Consider the following 19,308-nt stretch of genomic DNA (forward strand, 5'->3'; position numbering starts at 1 on the left):
CTGGTAGTGGAGCTGTCACGGATGTCCCGCATCCGAAGCTCATGTTGAACTGAATCTGTGGAAATCTGGCGGATCCGGTCATGTCGTCAATCAACGGCATCCCGTCATCTCAGGGTATCGCCAGCAGAGAATTTTCCTTTCGTTCCAACTATGAGTGCGGAAGCCTTTTGAAGACCGTGTAGAGCTAAAGCTTTCCGATTTCCATTGACATAACGTAACATAAATCGAGCTAAACAAAACCATAGATGACGCTAGACCGCTGTTCTGCCATGAAGCTGACGATCCGTACATCTGCTCAACGAATTGCTTCCTATTAGGCGTGTGGGAGGATCCGAAACGCACGGTGGTCATAACTGCATAGCACAGCCAGCAATCACCAAGAATCAGGTCACCCCCCTTTCGCTATAGGATCGAGGGAGCCTAATCGTCTCCGATACTGGTGTCATGGTAAGTCATCTCCCTAGCCCATCAGTCCTAGGGAGGACCTAAGGGGATACTTAGGATGGGTAGTGGATCTGGGAAATAGAGCCCATATATGTACTATAATCGTATGATAGATTAATAGCTGCTTAGGAGAAGTAGCGTACGATGCTATCCCAGTTATAAACGAAGATGAAAACGAAGTGAGCTGATATGGGAGATATGTGGCGGGTGGATCTGTGGCGGTGCATTTTGTCCACACCGCCACAGCCTCGCGACACAAAAAACTTGCCGCCTCAATTAATCCACACCACATTCCCCGGGGTTATTGATCAACCAACCCCTCTATATTTTTGATTTTTGAGCAGTTGCCCAGCGCAGATTGCCCTTAGATCATAATAAAAATGCCTTCCACTTCTCTCGCCGACCTGGTGGCTGCCCTCCCCTCGGAGGACACCTGGGGCCCTTCCACCTCTGCCGATAACATGCTTGCGGGTGTGCCATATGCTCCTTTCTCCAAGGGCGACAAGCTTGGCCGCATGGCCGACTGGACTGCGGAGAGCAAGGAGCGTCAGAACCAGCGTCCCCAGTACAACCGTGGTTTCAGAGGTATGTTTCTTTCACTTTTTTCTGTCCCCACCAACCTGCTCTTTCAGTCGAATTGCACTAGCTAACACTCGAAATAGACCAGCAGGTGTACGGTGCCGGTACCTCCAACCTCTTCACTGTCGCAGCCGCCGAGGACGAGTCCTCTTTCTCCGTCGTCGATAACACTCGCGTCCAGAAGCGCGGTTTCGGCCGTGGCGGTGGCACCGTTTTCCGTGGCCGTGGTGGTCAGCGCGGTGCTGCCAACCAGCGCGGTGGACGTGGTGGCTTCCAGCGTGCTGGCCCTGTTAGCCGCGCTCAGCAAAGCGGCTACCAATTCAGCGAACGTGGCGGTGGTCGCGGTGGCCGTGGTGGCCGTCGTTTCGGCTGGAGGGACTACGACAAGCCCCAGCGCATTCGCGAGGCCTCTGTCAACATTCGTCCTGATTGGAAGATGCTCGAGGAGGTTGACTTCACTCGTCTGTCTAAGCTGAACCTCGATGCTCCCGAGGGTGAGGACCTCGAGACCTACGGTTTCCTCCACTACTACGACAAGTCCTACGACAAGCCCCCCGTCAAGAACGCCGAGCGCAGAATGCAGGCCCTCGACCGTGCTGCCTACAACGTCACCACATCCCAGGATCCCGTCATCAACGAGCTCTCCGAGAAGAACGCCGCTACCGTCTTCGCCACCTCCGATATCCTGTCCATGCTGATGTGCGCCACCCGCAGTGTCTACTCGTGGGATATCGTCATCGTCCACCAGGGCGACAAGATCTACTTCGACAAGCGCGACGGTGCCTCCTTCGACATGGTCAGCGTCAACGAGAACGCCATCGATGCGCCCCTCGAGGCCGCTGAGGCTGCCGGCAAGCAGGAGCAGATCAACACCCCCAACGCCCTCGCCATGGAAGCCACCATCATCAACCACAACTTCGCCCTGCAGACCCTGATCGAGTCCGACAAGTCCAAGGTTACCTTCGCCAAGCCCAACCCCTTCTACGACGAGACCGAGGAGACCGAGCCCCTCGCCTCCAAGGGCTACAAGTACCGCCGCTTCGACATCTCCCTCGAGCGCGACGAGGAGCCCGTCTCCATGGTCGTCCGCACAGAGGTCGACGCCGTCATGAAGGGCGGCCCCACCGGCTCCGAGGACCAGCAGCTCATCATCAAGGCCCTGAACGAGTTCGACCCCAAGGCCCAGGGCTCCGGCGGTGCCCTCGACTGGCGCAGCAAGCTCAACTCCCAGCGTGGTGCCGTCCTCGCCACCGAGATGAAGAACAACAGCGCCAAGCTCGCCCGCTGGACTACCCAGGCTATCCTGGCCAAGGCCGACGGCATGAAGCTCGGCTTCGTCTCGCGTGTCAACCCCCGCTCTGCGGCTGCTCACGTCGTCCTCGGCGTTGCGGGCTACAAGCCCCGCGAGTTCGCTAGCCAGATGAACCTTAACCTCGGTAACGGTTGGGGTATTGTTCGTACTATCGTTGACCGTATCCGTTCTCTTGACTCCGAGGAGCCCGCTGAGAAGGTTAAGAAGTACGTCCTCATTAAGGACCCTAACAAGTCCGTCCTGCGTCTGTACAGCGTTCCTGCTACTACTTTCGACGAGGAGGAGGAGGAGCTCGAGGAGCAGAAGGAGGAGAATGATGAGGCTGATGAGTAGATTTTTTTCTGATGACTTATGTTCCGCCTTACATGTGCATACGTACTCGACCTAAAATTTGATGCTTTTATACTCTTGGCTATAGAGTCTGGTCAATAATCCATTCAATTTCGTTTTGCCAATCTCGCTCTCACAATAGCTCCAGAATTCTACGTTCGCAAGGCAAAGGGCCTTCGTTTTGGCAGAAAGCCAGCTATGCAAGACTCTGATGAAGGTCATTTGGTTCGTCATGGGTTGACGCAAAGACCTCAAAAGGTGATTTCCAAGTGTTGAGTAACACCAATGATCAACTTTTGTACACTCGGGGGAACACAACGGCTTGCCTTCTCGGCGACTTTGCGTTTTCCTTGTTCTACGTGAGCATTTCTGGAATTGCTGTTTACGGCTTCTAATCCTCCTTATGGATATATCTAAGTATGCCTATATCGAGGGCGTTATTTGCTGATCTTTTGAGGATCAATGACCAAGTGCTGTTAAGAGTTATGAATGCACATTGTAAAAACAAGATTCAAACAACAATCGCTCTGAGTGGTTCGAGCAACAAGGAAGAAAAGGGAATATATTTCCAGATACATGTCATCTGTACCTGCGGTGATTTCCACTTATATACAACCCTCTGGACAGGAGTATGCAAGACAAAGACAAATGAAAGTAAAGAAAGATAGTAAAAATCAAAGAAATAGCTCCAGGCACAATCAAACCCGGAAGGCAGCAAAGGGCGCCGAGTCACTCCATGGCAGTAGCCAACCCAGACAAAAAGACAGGGGTTTTCCAGACATCAGATCATAATAATTTTCATTGCGTTCGACTCCCTCAACCATACATCGAGTCGTCGGCTGTGCCGGACATGCCGAGATCGACCTTGGTGCCGAGCACGCTACTCAGACAATCTATCAACTCGAAGTCCTCGACGACAGCGCCGAACCCGTAGCAGCGGACCTTGGTGTTGAGCGTGTCGATGATGATCTTGATGTCGTCGCGTCGCAGTGTCGGGTACAGCTCGTGGTTCTTGAGACACTGTAGCGCCATGATGGGCGTGATCTGTCCTTCTGTCACGAGCTGTCGGCTGAGGTTGAGGAGCGTGCTGAGGTTTGCGTGTGGCAGATCCGGCGCCTTGTGCGGGTATGGTTGTTCGGGGGTGGTTTTCGCAATGTAGCTGGGCGGTGGGCACGTCGCCATCAGGGCGTGTCCGGAAAACGGCATGTCTTCGTCGTCGGCTTCTGTGACGGACCGTCGACAGAGGTAGTCCGTGTGTTCGCGGCAGGGGCCTTCCAGTCTGTAGAGAGGTATTGGTTAGCTCAGGTATTTGGTACTAGATTAGAATGCGCCTCACGTTAGGATAAAATCAACCTGCAACTGGGGGTCCGACTCGAAGACACCCCCCTTAGCTGGCATAGGTTGCATGGTATCAACGGGTGCGCACGAATGGTCCATGCGCATGGAATGCTCGCCGGCATTCGCGTGGTACACTTGCTGGTGGGACGGATATCCGATCGGGGGCGACATGTCAGAGTGGTCCATGCCATTGGCGCCGGGGCTCATGCCGGACGAGATCGTGGTTGCAGGGGTCGTGTCGTGGTTGCTGGCCGAGTGGGCGATAGGGGCAGTCTGCGAGGTAGTGCTACTGCCAGCGACAGTAACAGGGCTAGATTGGAAGGCCATCATCGGCGGGCGCTCCGCGCGGCGGCGCTCCAGATCCGCTTCGTATTGAATTCCGTTTGCTGCGAGAATTTCCTTCAATATTTCGTTCTCCTCCCGAATCGAATGCATCATCTCTTTGTGTTGTCGGATTGATGTGTTGGCCTCCGCGATCTCCGTGGTATAGGCCTCCCGTAACCGCGATACCTCGGTCTCCAGTGCTCTCATATATTGTTCCTTTCGCTCACGATGTGTCCTGTGTGGATCAGCCCAGCCCGATGGTTATCGAATCCGCGGGATGTGTACCTCTGGGCCTGACGGTTCAGTTCCTGCCGCCTGGTGAGTGCAGGCTTACTATCCGGCTTGGGACCGCGACGTTTGGGCTGCTGGCCATCTGAAAACGCTTAGTTATGGTCCGATCGAGCGATTGCGATCACTCACCTCGTGTGGCCTTTTTCGGCCCGTTAGCACTGGCGGCGCTGCCACTGCCACCTCCTCCGAAAATCTTGAATATTTCAGCTCCGAAGCCTTTGCTCGATGGGGTCTGTGGTTCTTCTACCATGTCCTGCACCGTGCACTCCGGGGCCGTGGGCCGAGCCGGAGGAGCATTGGCGCCATAATGTCAGCATCGAACATTGGAATGCGATAAGAGGGTGAATATTTGCATTTGTTTGGGAAAGGTTCAGGGTGGTCGGGGAGAGGGGTCAGATCTGGATAGCTTCGTGTGCGGCGAGAACCGGGGAAACCTGCAAATCCCCCCCAAGCTTGACCAAGTTCGCCAGGTTCGCCAGGTTCACCAACTTGCACACCTGCGATTGAGTGGCCAGAAACAATTGGACTCGTGGATTCCAGCTGTGGCGAATTGTATGTGAAGGTGTGTTGAATACCCCCCGATCGCGAAACATCCCACGCAAATTGGCAAAAAAAGAAGAGACTCACCAGAATAGCCCATCGCATGATCCATAGGGTAAACCCCACCACTGACAGCCATGATATATATAAAAGTGTGGGAAGGGAGAGGTAAGGGAGAAGGGTGGAAGTTCGAGAAGGTATGGAACTTCCGAGAGTCTGGGGAGTATAAAAGGAACAGAAAGTGGATGGGCCGATTTCTGTACAACTCCTTTTTTTTTTCTTGGACTTATTCTACTTTCTATTCGTATTTTCTTTATAATTCCCTTCTTATTAACTGATTTTATGCAAATGAAAAATAATAAGGCGTTCGATCTGTCTTAGGGCTCCACTGCTAATCAAACGGCCGTGAGACCTGACTCGTAAATAAGAGAAACCAGGAGGGACTGAAGCAGAACTGGATATATTCTGGTATAAATTGACTGAAATCGACAAGAATAGACGAGAATAGCTACAAATAGAGACAATTAAAGACAAATATATTGAAACAGAGGGGAAATCCTCGACACTTTGCATACTCGCCGCGTTGCTGGAGTCATGAGAACATCTAGTACATATGTGGTACTGTCTTGACTATAGAGTCCAACACTGAAGTACATGTACCAGATAAGTACCAGGTACGTGCGAAGCTTAGTGTGATCAGTCGAGCGGGCTGACCAATCATTCCAACGGAGATGCCCGGGCAAGTCACATCCAATAGTCTTCTCATATGGACATCGAGATCGGGCTCCTCAGTGACAAATACTATGATCCCCGGGATCCCACTAGTAATAGGGGAAAAATGATCCAGTCTGAGATTCTAGTGCATATCGCCGCCCCCAGCACCGCACAAGATGATGCACGCTATAGAGCCCAAGTGGCCGCTATCCTGGAATTCCAATGTGCCTCACGCCAGCCACTGATGGAGAGCAAGTCCTCAGCTCCCGATCCAGATCACGCACACCCCTTCTCCAGTGCCGCACATTCCTCGGTGCCCTCGACGACTCAACACGAGGCGTCGCCGATATTGCGGGAGGCGCCCCGGCCCGCATACGCGACCTTATCCTCGGATCGTCGCTTACTCCCTGAGAGGGAAGGCGCGACTCCACGCCAACCCATCAACTCAAATCATCCTGACTCCCTCGAGAGTCTCATCAGCGTCATTCCGGACTCGCAACCCGAGATCGCCGAGGAACTAGTCCAACCTCGTGCAGAACTATCGTCTCCATCGCAGCTTGCTCCACCTCCCAAAAGACCTCGCACATCCCCGGCCTCCCCTAATCCGGCTCAACCGGTTTCAATTATAGACTCTCCTGCAGCGGACCAGCCTGCTGCAGCTCACAAAGTGATCCCCGCCGAGAATCAGGACCATCGTCTCCCCACTGGTTCCCCCCAAATCCCGATCTCAATATCCAGCTCGGATCAAGATGGAGATGGACGCCCAGGTTACATCTCTCACCCGACCACATCACATCACATTCCCGCCACAATCCCTAATCCCATCAATCTCTCTACTCTCCCTCTCGAAATCCACCCCCCAAAACCACCTATCTCCACTGCCCCTTACACTACCCATATCACCCCAACCCTATCAATGCTCGCAGAGCGTCTAAACCCAGCCCGGACCTACAAACCATCCAGTGAAACCCGCCCCCCTCGACCCCCTAGAACGGGGCTATTGGCTCGTGCACCTCGCTATCGAGAACCAAATCCAAAACCAAGACCGTGATCCAGCCGATCTTCTCCAAAACCCAAACCCAAACCCCAACCCGGACCCAGACCCCGAGCATGGAACCACTAATCCCTCTCAAAAGCCAACCGAAAACCCAAACCCAAAGTCAAAAGAGAATACACGAACCTGGCCTTACCCGCTATTCCACGCCTTCTGGTCCTTCCTTTCCGACTTCGTAGGCAGGGACGGCCGCGCGGGCTGGGGGGTCTGGTGTATTCTCGAGGCTGCCCCATCAACGCTCTCACACTCGCACGTCTCTCTTAAAGTTTATACGTGGGGTGAGGTTGCTATGCACGTCTACCTTTTGCTCTACTTGGCGAGTGAGCGGCGGGTCCGTGGGATGGGCGTTCAGTGGCGGGATGCGCGGGAGGAGGTTGTTATTCAGATGCCGTAAGAATGGTTCAACTTAGATGTCTTGGGATCGGGAATATTCGCTTGGAAATTGTAAATTTATAACATGATACCCCATACGCATTGCTTGAAATATCATTTGATAATTTGAATCTTCATTTGCTTATTTTGATAGAAGAAGAGTTATTGTACATGCTGAAAAAGACAAGGAAATTCCGTCGGGGATGAATAAACAACAAGGAGATAAAGATAAAGCCATGTGTCGCGAGTAGAGATCAATGGAAATGATTCAATTCAATAAATGAGCAAGTTGGAGTCAGCGATTCTCCGACGGTGCCTCCGATGCGCCAGGTCGCCAGTTGAAAAAGGAATAAGAGGAAAACACAAGGATGAGAGGTGCGATGAAATCAGCGGATGCAACTAGTACTGCAGTTCGCCACTGCCAGATGCGTCGACGGCATCCAGATCCTCGTAGCTCTTCAGACTGCGGCCCTGGACAGCTTCGCGCGGCGCCATGGGACCCCCGCTGGAAGAGTCTGGGAATGGGTTTGCGGCGGCCATGCTGGCCGCGGGGTGGCCAGCTGGAACGCTGACACCAGGAGGCGGGAGACGACCACCGGCATACATGCCTGGCATGCCGCGTGGAGGGCTCAGGCGGCCGCTGCCGTTGAATCGGCGACGGTCGTACGGGCCGGGTCGGTTGTTGCGGTTCTGGCCGCGGCGCATGGGTCCGGGCTGGTGCAGACCGCCATCGTGTCCCATTACGTTGCCATTCCACCCGTGCATCATGCCAGGCATTCCACCTGTAGGGAAGGTAGGCATGTTTGCATTGGGGCCGTAGGGCATGCTGGCAAGGGTGAATCCACGAGGCGTGCCAGTGTGGCCTTGTCCGGTGCCAAGGGGGAAGTGACCATTGCTGTTGGCATCGGATCGGGACGGGGCAATGCGTGCAGGATCCAAGACATAGGCGTTCACTAATGCGAGCTATGATGACTGTTAGTATTCGGAATCATCGTTGGATGGTTGCACACTTACATCCTTCTTGATACCATCAAACCACTCTGCATGGCGCTTCTCGACATGCTTGCGCCAAAATGTTTCCGCCTTGAAAAGCTTGGAGCATTCAGGCACCTTGCACCGGTACTTGGAGTCGTCCTCCTGTTTCATGTACTTCTGAAGTTCATCCTCAAGTGCCTGCTCAACGGGTTTGCCGCCGAGCTTGCTGAGATCGACGTTCTCTGGCTCCAGGATCTGCAGCAACTTGTCTTCAAATGTCCTCACCCAGTTAAAGGCACGCTGTAGTTGCTGCTCGGACTTGGAACCATGGCGCTGTCCGCGTTTCTCCTGGACAGGCGACGAGGGATCTTCTCCTTCCTCGCTAGGTTCCTTCTTCTTGGACGGGAAAGGCTGGCCAAGAGCGCTGGCTCGGGCCACTTCCTTGGCCTGGCTGGATAGTCCAGTACGTGGACGGCGAAGGTGTCCACCAGGGCACTTGCGGCCAAGCTCGTGGACCGAGTCACTTTCAAAGACACAGAAGAAGCAGAAGTTGTAGACCCGGCGCAGGTATTCAACAACCAAGTCTAGCTTCTTCTTCTTAACTGCAAGTTCCTCGTCATCCACATCTTCTTCTTCGGGAATTTCCTTTTCTTCGCCTTCCTCAATTTCCCCTTCGTCCCCTTCATCACTATATCCGTTTCTCTGTTTCTTCACGCTGACTGGTCCCGTAGCGGGGGGCTGGAGTTCTCCCTTGCCGCGCAGATCGTCAACGTATTCTTCGATCTTGGTGAAACCATCCACATTGGCACCCATCTCGGAGTCCAACTTGGAAGTTAAACGTTTAGCCAGTTCGAGATCACGATCAATCCTCTCGGGAGCTGAGAAGAGATCCCAGAGAGCTTTCTTGCGCGGCTGAGCAGGGGGAACATGGACTCCAACGTGGCAAACGAAGTCACCGTGGACGGGATCATGGATAGTCTTGTCATTAACAGCCTCGAGGGCTTTCTCAGCTGGGCTGACTGTGACACCACCGTTGGCACCTCCATCGTGGTCCATATTCTCGAATTCTTCATCGCGTCCATCTCCCCGCTCCACTGTGCTGGTGTTTGCGGAAGGATGCAGCATGATCCATCCCATGCGATGGAATTTCTTGGAGGGGTTCGGGTCACTGAGGCTGAGTCCCTTGAAACCTCCATCTTCCTCGCCAAGATGCTCCTTGCAAAATTCTTCGATCTTGCTGCGGCTGACATTTGGCGCAAGGGTCTTTATAAGGAGCGCGGGCTGTGAAAGAGCTTCATCACGAAGGTCCCCACCACGGACCGGAAGTAGGTCAAGCACTCCCATGGTCTCGGCGGCAGCCGTAGTCTCGCCTTCCTCCTTTTCAACCACACCACCGGCACCGTCGCTTTCGCTCTTGTATATGCCTTCCAGGGTAAAGTCTTTGAAGAGGTGGTTTTCAATATCATGCTCCCATTGTTCATATGCACCTTGTCGAACCGCCATGAGGCGGGCGCGAAGAGGGTCTCTGACTTCAGGGACATAGCGTTCTTTGAACCACTCCTCGTGCCGGTGCTGCTGGACGAACAGTCTGGCCAGTCGAATTTGCAGATCAACCTTGTATGTATCATAAGCCGCCTGGATTTGCGCGCGTTCCTTCTCGCGATCTTCGCGCGCTTCGCGTTCTCCCTTGACTCGACGACCGCCGTTCTTAGCGCGCTCTTTCTCCTCATTCACAGACTCCTCCAATCTCCACCACTCAGCGAACCAATTGAATCCGACTTGGAAATCGAGTGTGAGGGGGTTGGGCATAGGGTTGGTCGGAATAGGACGCTTGCCGCCGCCACTGCTCTCTTGTCCGGGAACATAGCGGTCGATGTTTGCCACAGTTGGCGAGGGAGCACGTCGACGGTCCTCGCGTTCTCGGGCAGCATGCTCCCGAGAAGTGTTGTAAAAGTCATCGCGGTGAGAACGACGCTCCGAAGGCTCGTACCGATCAATCACGGGCGAGCGGGAGCGCGGCCGTGCACGTCGTCGATCTTGAGAGGCTGGCTAAGAGTTAATTTCGCCCCCAACTCGCTGTAATAATCTTCAATGATAGGCTTACCAGGTGACCGACGTCTGTATGATTCTCCCATTGGCCGTCCCGCGAAAGAGTCCGACTCACGACTCCTTCCGGGGGATCCATAACCATCGTAGGAATCCATTTCCTAACTTCCGGAATAGGTATTTTATCGCCTTGGTTGCGATCACGATATCAACAGACCCAAGGTCTCAGCCCAGGTGGGTAAAGTTCAGAAAGGAACAATCTGCGTTGGTCGATGAGGGAGTCGGGAACCGCAGGGTGAGCTAAGATTTTGGCATCGTCAACATTAAGACCAAACAACTTCATAGAGCGAAATAGCGATGGTGCCGGCTGGGAAGTTCACGAGGAATAACAGAGGCAGGGATGGGAAAAAGAGAGAGACAAGAACACACTGCTGCCGGCGACATGTCGGCCCTGGAACTTGGCAGGGGGTTGAAACATGCTTGCAGCAGGTGGTTTCGGATAGCAAAGAGAGATTATGAAGAAGACTGCTGGCCAGAGCCAATGCTGTTATCATTCAAGGAGCCATAGCCCACAAGATCCAGCAATGCGCAGCGCGACGGCTTAGAAAGGAAGAAAAGAAGATGAAGCAGGGGAATGGAAAAGCAGGGTCAGAGCGGAGGCTCATAGAAAGAGAAAGGGCAAGGGACAAAAGCCAAAGAATAAACAGAAACCGAATTGGAGAAAGAAGAGGGCCACCTACAAGAAGCCTCGAGCGGAAACGCGATAGATTGGTGATAGAAGGAAGAAGCCGAGGAGGCGGACGAAGCTGGAGATAGCTGGGCGCTTAGCCGAAAAGGGTATGGCGTCACGGGGATCACTGACTTTCCGGTGATTGGCGGGTTTTCAGGAACAAGTCCAGATGACAATTGTCTGCCCTAACTTGACAAGTTGAGTCTGGAATTTTTCAAGCCTGGAATAAAATGAGAAGAAGAAGGGTAAAGAAGAAGGGGAAGAAAATTTGGTTAAGGTTGAAAATTCGTGAGGCCAGATTAGCCACTCCAATATCTTCCCCCGTCTGAACGGAGTATAACTTCCTGGAACGGTCAAGACTACCGGATACTTCAATCTTGTTCGATAATTTCCTTCATGGAAGTCTGCTTCGGTGCTGTGCTACTTGTTTTCACTCAACGGCCTATCAACTGTTTCGGCTTTTCTGAGCCCCCTCATCATCCATGTTGGTCGCCAGGTCACTTTTCGCTTGGCTACATACATTGCTAGCGCTGGCAAACGAAGTGATGTATCCATGCATGAATCCCTGTACGAAGTAATCATAAATTGGCCCTTTTCTTGGGACTTGCTCTTTAGGATATTTGTATCCGTATGGTATACACCATACTCCGTATTTAAAAACTCCAATGGCAATGTCAATATAACAGAAAGGCCACTTCTATACGATTATCAGCAATCCCTTCTCCCCTTGTTAGATGGCTAGGAACCCATATTTTTTGCAACGATGCTAAGTACAGGCAAAAAAGTTAAATGGTATTCAATCTTGAAAGAATATCCTCGTTAGATAGCTAGAGCCTATTTGCCCAGTCGTTACCAAACAAAGAAGCTTGGTTCCACTAGGGGTCATCCTCCCTCATAGTAAGCCTACACTTAAAGCTTTCGACAGAAAAGGCAGTCGCATGGTGAGTTTGGGCCCGGTACTCAACCACATGCTGAGCTGCACCAGTCTGCTAAAGACCCAACAAGAACGGGAAAAGGTGATAAGGAGTTGAGGTGCAGCGATATATACTATGTATAGGTATACAGCCCCCTCAATCTTGACATATGACAGATGACACGTAAACAGGTATGTTGTAGGCAAGAAGAAAATAAAAACAGACCCTGTTATGACAGCTCAACTCACAATTTCCCCACAGGCCTTGCACGAGATAATTTGATAGGACCATGCTGACCGCTGATTGGTTGACCAGATCCCCCACGCCCGCCAAATCACACCAGCATAACACCGCCACATTTTACCTCCGAACGACCATGTCGGGTCTATTCAACTCTCGCTGGGCACCCGTAAATGGGGGAAACGATACCCAGCGAGTCAAAATGCTCCCCGCTGGCCCTCCAACAACTCCAATCCCGGCGGTAACAGCAGCATCCGTCCGACCATCACATCGCAAGATGGCCGTTTGCTGCCGCCAGCCGAGGAATTATCACGGTTTATGAAAATTGTCGCCAGGCTGCGATGGAAGCTCCCATTTTTAGCTGAAGGATACCGTCTTGCGACTCTGGAAATTAGCGATGTCGTATCGGCAGAGGATGTCGCCCACGCTGAAATAATGTTCAAGATCGATTTCCATGAATATTATGCCCTGCTTGAACGTGCTATTGTCCACTTACTGGCGGTATTCAATATCTCGGTCACATCCTCACCTCGGGGACCACCAGATAATGGGAACGGCATCGGTCGGCCTGTTGGTATTCATCGATACCACGCCAATGTGCTAGAGGCCTTGCGGGAGCAATCAACCCCACTCTCCCCAGTTCTTGGTGGTGGTAATGTTTATTTGCAATTGCAAAAAGCCAAGGAATTGCGGAATAGGTGGAAAACTGCGGATCTGACCGCTGAGGAGAGAGAAAAGCAAGGTGAAAAGAAGGACGTTGTCACCCTTGCGAGCTTTGACTTTGAGGGTATCATCTCTGATATCTTTGGTGGGCTAGAAGAATCATATATTCGGGCAAAGGAGCATGTTGACAAGTGCATCCGCCCGGAGGAGATCACTGCGGAGGGAGCAAACTCCGAGGCGGACTGGGGCTTCATGGTCGATGCCATGGATTGGGAAGCCGTATGAGAGTTGGCCAGCTGAATAATCCAAGGACAGTGTTCATCGGCACTCATTCAGCGGTGCTGTGGATGTATCTGTTCATGGCAGCCGGTGTCAAAGTCTATTATGCGCACGGTCAGATAGCCATATGCGGGCTTTCATAGCTATGCAGATCTACATTGACACTGCACATCTGGCTCAATCATGACACTGTGTCACCCAGATCTTGTTGTCGATGTATCTTGGACTTGGCGTTTTCTCTCGCTAGTGTGATCGATTAGAAGGCTCCCGGGCTCCAAGAGACCAACACGATTGATACCGAAGAGCAAGATGTTCAAGCAACAAGAAAAGCTTCTTCAGTTGACCCCGGAGTACCAATAGGAAGGACCCGTTTCCTCCTTGTACATTGTCTTTGCTCCAGATGGAAGCAAGACTCAACACCTCTGATCCCCCCCCATCGTCACATACTTAGCTTGCGATTACTTTTTTCTCATATATTTTTGTCTCTTGCTCCCATACACCCTTTTTTCCGCGCCATCTATCTCTCAACTTCCCCGTCGTGACGAACTCCATAGCTTGGTGGTCCAGAAGAGCGCGTCATTATGTCACTGGCTAAAAGCGATTCCGTTACACTCCGATCCTCCCTGGGCTCACACTCCCGTCGGCCTCTATCTTGCAGTATGATCCCAAGGGCATTCGGAGCCTTGTTACCCTGTATGCCATTTATGATGATCTTGTCGGTTAGGTAGATGTTTGAGTAGAAATATAATGCCATTTCCACCATACTACTGGGATCCTTCTTCTTCAGCAGATGAAAAAGGACTAACATATATCTTGACTGTGCAAGCCATCCTGTTAATGGCCAGAAGAGGACAGGATGAGCAATCAGCTAGCGAGGTAGCATACAGACAAGCTTGATCGAGTCGCCTAACCATCGCTATAGCCATCCCGAAACTACCGTTACAGACAGAGACAGAGAAGACTACAAGACAAGTGGATACATAGATATCTGCACAATATATCCATAGATTCAAATCTACAATCCAATTTCCATCCTTGCCCTGCGTAGCCTTGCCAAATCCTAACCGAAAAACAAACAACCCAAGGAGAAATAAGAAAGAAACAAGAGACCAATACTAAAATTCAAGTGATATTCATAACACAAACCAGTCTTTCGAAAACCGATATCCCGATCTGTTTTTCCAGTGATGGAGACCCTCTCTAAAAATCCCAGCCGGAGACCCATAAACCCGCAACACGAGACACCGAGGTAGAATGAAAGAAAAGTAGGAAATGGGGATGTAATAGGAGAAGAAGGAATTGCCAGAAGAATATTCATAATAGAAACATGAAAGTGGATATAAGCATGGGGACAGAAAGATGGAGGTAGCACATCCGGGTGAAGAATATTTAGCCAATTTGCTATCTGCCGAAAATTATGAGAACCATGTGATGCCCTTCAAGACCCTACATGGAATATGAGGGCCGGCAGGCAAAACAATTTCGAGCAGAGTGAAGCAGAGCATGCTATATCTCCAGTCTTATCACTTCCAACGGTGTGAAAGTGTAGATGCTTGAAACGGTCATTCTTGTACAAGGTATCCCCCATAAACTAGGGAACACCATTGAGGAAGAGGATCGAGGATAAAAAAATAGGCAAGAGGGGGAATGAAGAAGAAATAAATCGTCCCAGCATAGCAAATATAAACAGACATCACGGGCAAATGGGGGTAAGATAAATCAAAACAAAAAGCACATCAGACGAAAACACATGAGACAAAAGCATATCAGACAAAAGCACATCAAATGGGGCATAGAGCATAGAAAGGGGGGATCCATACACATCGCTCGCTAGAGAAAAGGTCCAAGACATCCATCCATAAAGCCGTGACGACAAAAGAAAACAAAGAAAGTTCAATACCGCAGCCACCTCAGCAGGGCGTGGTGTAGCTTTTACACAGTCCGTGGGTGGAAACGATAGAAATGAGGGCGACTAGCCATCTTCATCCGAGGGCGAGGCAGAGTCCCCCTCGCTTCCGTCGGCGTTGGCATTGACCTTCGTTTTCTTGGAAGAGTTCGAGCCATCGCCTTGAACTTCACTTGACTTACGCTTCTGCCCAGCACCATTTTCAGTTGGCAATGGCTTGCTAAGATCCTCGAAGGTAACAGGCTGGCCTGTTACCTCTTCTCGTTTCTCCATGGCGGCCACTTCATCTGCAGTCAGGAAACGTCCACCGGGTCCACGCGGTCTTCGCATGGCGTGATTGTGTCGTGACTCATGCAGATATGGTTTGCGACCCTTCGACGTCAAACGTAGCTGCTCCTCCAGCTTCTGTCGCGCTACGCGGCGCTTGAGAATCCTGTGGAACTGCTTGGCGTTCACGTACAGTGGCGACTCTTCTTGGTTGCCACCAGGTACCATGTCGGGTGAGGACTGGTTCTGTTGTACGGGGGCCTGGGGAAGTGGGGCGGCGATAGGGGCCCGGCCGACGTGGCTCATGACAGGCTGTGCAGTCTGCACGTTGGGGCTGCCGACATGGCTCATGCGACGCTGGGTAAGTTGCTGGTTTGGCGGCATCTGAACCTGCGATCCCATCGGAGGCATCTGATTTTGCATCTGCGACGGCGACCGGGGGTCACGGTCCTGCTTCATTTGCATGCTCGCCATGCGCGGTGAGGCTCGCGAACCCTGAGGCATCTGCCCGGTCATAGAGTCCTGGTGAAGGGGGTAGAACTGACCAGACGCAGCTGCAGTGGCCATCGCGGCAGCCTGCGTCGGCGAGATGCCGTAGCCCTGGGCCATGGGCGCGGGGACACCATAGCTTTGGGGAAAGTTCATTTGTTGGTGAACAGATCCGGGTCCATTCTGTGCTTGTTGATAATGGGGTTGCGACGGAACGATAGGAGAGGACTGGTGGGTAGAGTGAGGTTGGATGGGTGCCTGGGCGTTGGTGGGCGAGGCCATCGACCCAACAGGAGCACCGGCGTTCGGTGGCCCGGTCTGATAAGGACCAGGGATGTGAGAGGGGGCATGTGGATGTTGCCCATGGGTCTGTTGATATTGAGGAGGATATTCCATACTGGCGAGTTGGGATAGTGGGTCTTGTCACACTATTGGGCGCCGCGCCGATTCAGTGGATCGATCTGAAATGTCGGCTTAATCTATTGAGATCACCAATCAGAACCCAACGATGGCTTTAGGGTGGTAGGTCCAAATATGTCAAAGTTGATGGCGACGTCTGTTTGGTAGATGTAATAAACCGATATCGCAGAGCGCGCGCAATGAGGGACAAGAGTCACCACAAGTACTGGGGTAGGCGACCGATGATTCGACGAATAGTCTGCAGGCTCCGGGTGTCGCGTCAGCAGAGCGCATCGCCGAGCGGTCACTGGATTGGCGGGGTGGTGGGGGTATGGGGAAAGGAACACAACCGGAACCAGGCACGTACCTTAAAATTGCAGTCGCGTTCTGAGTGACCAATATTGTTTTGTGTTTCGTCAATAAAACTCTCGGGTCGACCTCTTGTGTGTCGAGAATAATCTCGAATGGCTGGCGGAGGGTTTTGGCTCTTTTGTGCAAGATTGTTTACGCCCACTGTCGGGTGTAACGTGGTTGGGCTGTGATGCAGCGGTGCCGGGGGGTCAACTAGATGTCGGCTTGATGCGTTGTCAAGTCAGAACAGACCTGATGATGGCAGGTGTGGAGACTCCGCAGTGTATTTCAAGCACGGTCGGCAGGCTACCTCATTCACGCAATTCTGAGACTTTCTCTGCCACGCGCAGCGTAGAATTCGGGCGGTGCTAACAGCCTCGACTTGCGACAGATGAACGCCTGGGCGTTGATGTCAGAATGCGCCTCTCTTAGGCTCCACGCACCGACACTATGGGCCAGAATTAGCATTTTAACATCCTAGCCAATTATCGCGATGAATGAACAACCAATGCGCTGTCAATACAGAGTGGTCAAGTGGAGGGGTTTGGGAATCCGGGGCGGGTTAGACCGGTCATGGTTGAGAGGGGAGAATGTATGCGTTGGCAAGGCGGGAGTTGAGCTGCAGCTGGGGGCTTACCTTGTTGATCGGATTCTGCAGAGCAGACAAAGCAAGGACTTTGATAGTTAAAACGGGCCCAATCCAAGGGACGAATCACTTTGCGCGACTATATGACATATGTTAGATCCAACTGAATACCCACGAGGGAAGAGATAAATGCTAGGGACGCGTGGAGATTGGACGAAAAGAAACATGAAACGCGATAGCGCGCATAGGTAAAATAGAAAGAGCCAATGATAGACGGAATAACAAGGGTAAATTGCAGTGAAAATGAGGCAGTGTGTTTTGGTTTAGCACGCGTTGTTTTGCCACGAGATAAGCAAAAGCGCGCGCAACGTGGGATTGGAGCTTAGCGATTACCTTAATAGGCACGGCAGAAAGCATAGAATGGATAATCTCCGGGTTGAGGGTGACTTTCCAATCCCAAGCAATCAAGGGATCCCAGGGAAGAAGATGATTTGACCAGAGGGGAGGGGGGAAGATCGAGGGAATCGTGCCAACGAGAGCGAAGGCGGTGGTTCTGTGCGCAACCGGAGCCACTGATGTCAAGCCGGGCGGTTCCGCAAGTATAGAAGTGGCAGTAAGGCAATCAGGCAGTACAGGAAGGGTACATAGGGGATATAATTGTAGTTTTCAAATCAAATGGGAATAAAAAGTGAATTGCAACATGTGTTTACCGCCGAACATGGAGCAGAATGCAGAGATGAAAAGGGTCCAATTCAAACAAAGAAAAGCAGCGAAAAAAGCATACAATTGCAGTACCATAGCAATATTCCCAGCAAAAACTGTATATAACTTACCCCAGTTTGAATGGATATACCAATAGAGAAGGAATGACCTTATGCAAGGCAGGGTTTCACCAATAATGATGTAAAAAGGGGGGAGATGATACTGTGCGATTGGAGGATGAACTGGAGAGGGCGGGCAACCAACGAGAAGAGGCAGAGGGAAGAAAGGCGAGGAAAAAGGGCGGATGGGGCAGTTTTGTAGGAGATTGACTGGCTGCCGACTGAGCGACCGCCTTGCTCCCCGCTGCTGAGTCCGCCTTTTCTGCGGTATTACACAAAATTACACTGCAATACACATCATTACTGGCTCTTCGGTCTCCATAGTCGCCCAAATGGCCCCCAATGGTATCTACATGACCATACAGTAATAAAAAACAAATCCGGTGGTCCCGAGCTCTCGTCATGTGCGACCCGAGACGATGACGCAGTTTAGCCTGTACGGAGTATACCTAGGTACCTTCCCTATATCTCTTGATGGAACTTCATTTGGTTATATATACATAACTTAACCTCTATGTGGCTATCTACCTGTGTATTAAATTTACTCTCTTTAGATCCTACCTTACTATTGAAAGCCAATAAACATTGAATCATGCCACTTTCAGCTGCGTCTGCATGTCTGCCCTCGCTATCGCTCGCCTCATTTTAATAATCGCCTCCTTTCTTTTTTGGCCCTTTCTCGTCAGCTTGCCTTCAGCTTATGATTATCATTTGATACCCAAAGGGATGTGCTCTGTTTTTCTTTGCTTTTTTCCTACAATAAACACCGCGTACCTCGGCCGTGTGCCCTATTTGGGGAAGACTCCTCCACTTAATGTCCCATCTTATCTATGACCCTTGCTTCAAAGCTCGTGCGCAATGTACTCCGGGGGGAAAGAGCTTCAGAAAGACAGGGCTTGTTCTAGTACCGTCATTCTCGGCACTTATGGTCCCCACGAAATTGTGATGAGATTTCCTTGGGTAGGCAATGAAATCGTCTCCCCGGGCGGCAACATTGTAATCCAGGCGGGAGTGACGGCGTTATTTGACACACAAGGCCGCCCATCTGGCGCGAATTGGGAGGGTCTGAGAACTACCAGATTTTCACGGAGAAACGCGAGTACTCGCTTGGCGCATCGAAGTGTTTGTTCCAGCCAAGCTCATGACGCAATCCAATTAACTGAGTTCGTATCTACAGCGTACAATATAGGTACGGAGTACTCCGTACACGTACATGCTGTGCAATATACGGAGACCGTTGTTAGAGTGGACTGTTACTATTATTGAACTTCCAAACTGGCGGTCGACTTTCTCCTCACCGTAGGTTTCTATCCGGTCCAAATATCCCCACCTCGTATTGCTGTG

General features: G+C 51.7%; 6 protein-coding genes across 6 annotated transcripts; 3 read left to right on the top strand and 3 right to left on the bottom strand.

Annotated features, from left to right (window-relative positions):
• Positions 1-824: 824 nt before the first annotated feature.
• N7489_008189 (eukaryotic translation initiation factor 3 subunit D) lies at positions 825-2,668 on the top strand (the record flags this gene model as incomplete). The annotated part of the gene is made up of 2 exons (XM_056713939.1): positions 825-1,029; positions 1,107-2,668. 2 exons carry the CDS (start codon positions 825-827, stop codon positions 2,666-2,668), a joined length of 1,767 nt encoding a protein of 588 aa, XP_056567654.1.
• An 813-nt stretch (positions 2,669-3,481) lies between these two features.
• On the bottom strand, positions 3,482-4,868 carry flbB (the record flags this gene model as incomplete). Its single annotated transcript, XM_056713940.1, has 4 exons — positions 3,482-3,944; positions 4,002-4,562; positions 4,613-4,700; positions 4,748-4,868. The coding sequence occupies 4 exons, from the start codon at positions 4,866-4,868 to the stop codon at positions 3,482-3,484; spliced, it is 1,233 nt and encodes a 410-aa protein (XP_056567655.1).
• A 1,128-nt stretch (positions 4,869-5,996) lies between these two features.
• Positions 5,997-7,320, top strand: N7489_008191 (uncharacterized protein; the record flags this gene model as incomplete). The annotated part of the gene is made up of 2 exons (XM_056713941.1): positions 5,997-6,834; positions 6,863-7,320. 2 exons carry the CDS (start codon positions 5,997-5,999, stop codon positions 7,318-7,320), a joined length of 1,296 nt encoding a protein of 431 aa, XP_056567656.1.
• A 377-nt stretch (positions 7,321-7,697) lies between these two features.
• N7489_008192 (putative arsenite resistance protein Ars2) lies at positions 7,698-10,477 on the bottom strand (the record flags this gene model as incomplete). Its single annotated transcript, XM_056713942.1, has 3 exons — positions 7,698-8,261; positions 8,313-10,318; positions 10,378-10,477. The coding sequence occupies 3 exons, from the start codon at positions 10,475-10,477 to the stop codon at positions 7,698-7,700; spliced, it is 2,670 nt and encodes an 889-aa protein (XP_056567657.1).
• A 1,775-nt stretch (positions 10,478-12,252) lies between these two features.
• N7489_008193 (uncharacterized protein) lies at positions 12,253-13,151 on the top strand (the record flags this gene model as incomplete). Its single annotated transcript, XM_056713943.1, has 2 exons — positions 12,253-12,346; positions 12,397-13,151. The coding sequence occupies 2 exons, from the start codon at positions 12,253-12,255 to the stop codon at positions 13,149-13,151; spliced, it is 849 nt and encodes a 282-aa protein (XP_056567658.1).
• Positions 13,152-15,117: 1,966 nt separating this feature from the next.
• hapB (CCAAT-binding transcription factor subunit HAPB) lies at positions 15,118-16,203 on the bottom strand (the record flags this gene model as incomplete). The annotated part of the gene is made up of 1 exon (XM_056713944.1): positions 15,118-16,203. The coding sequence occupies one exon, from the start codon at positions 16,201-16,203 to the stop codon at positions 15,118-15,120; it is 1,086 nt and encodes a 361-aa protein (XP_056567659.1).
• Between the last annotated feature and the right edge of the window lie 3,105 nt (positions 16,204-19,308).

This window comes from Penicillium chrysogenum, assembly GCF_028827035.1.
Source record: "Penicillium chrysogenum strain IBT 35668 chromosome Unknown utg000004l_segment0_segment0, whole genome shotgun sequence".
NCBI lineage: Eukaryota > Fungi > Ascomycota > Eurotiomycetes > Eurotiales > Aspergillaceae > Penicillium > Penicillium chrysogenum.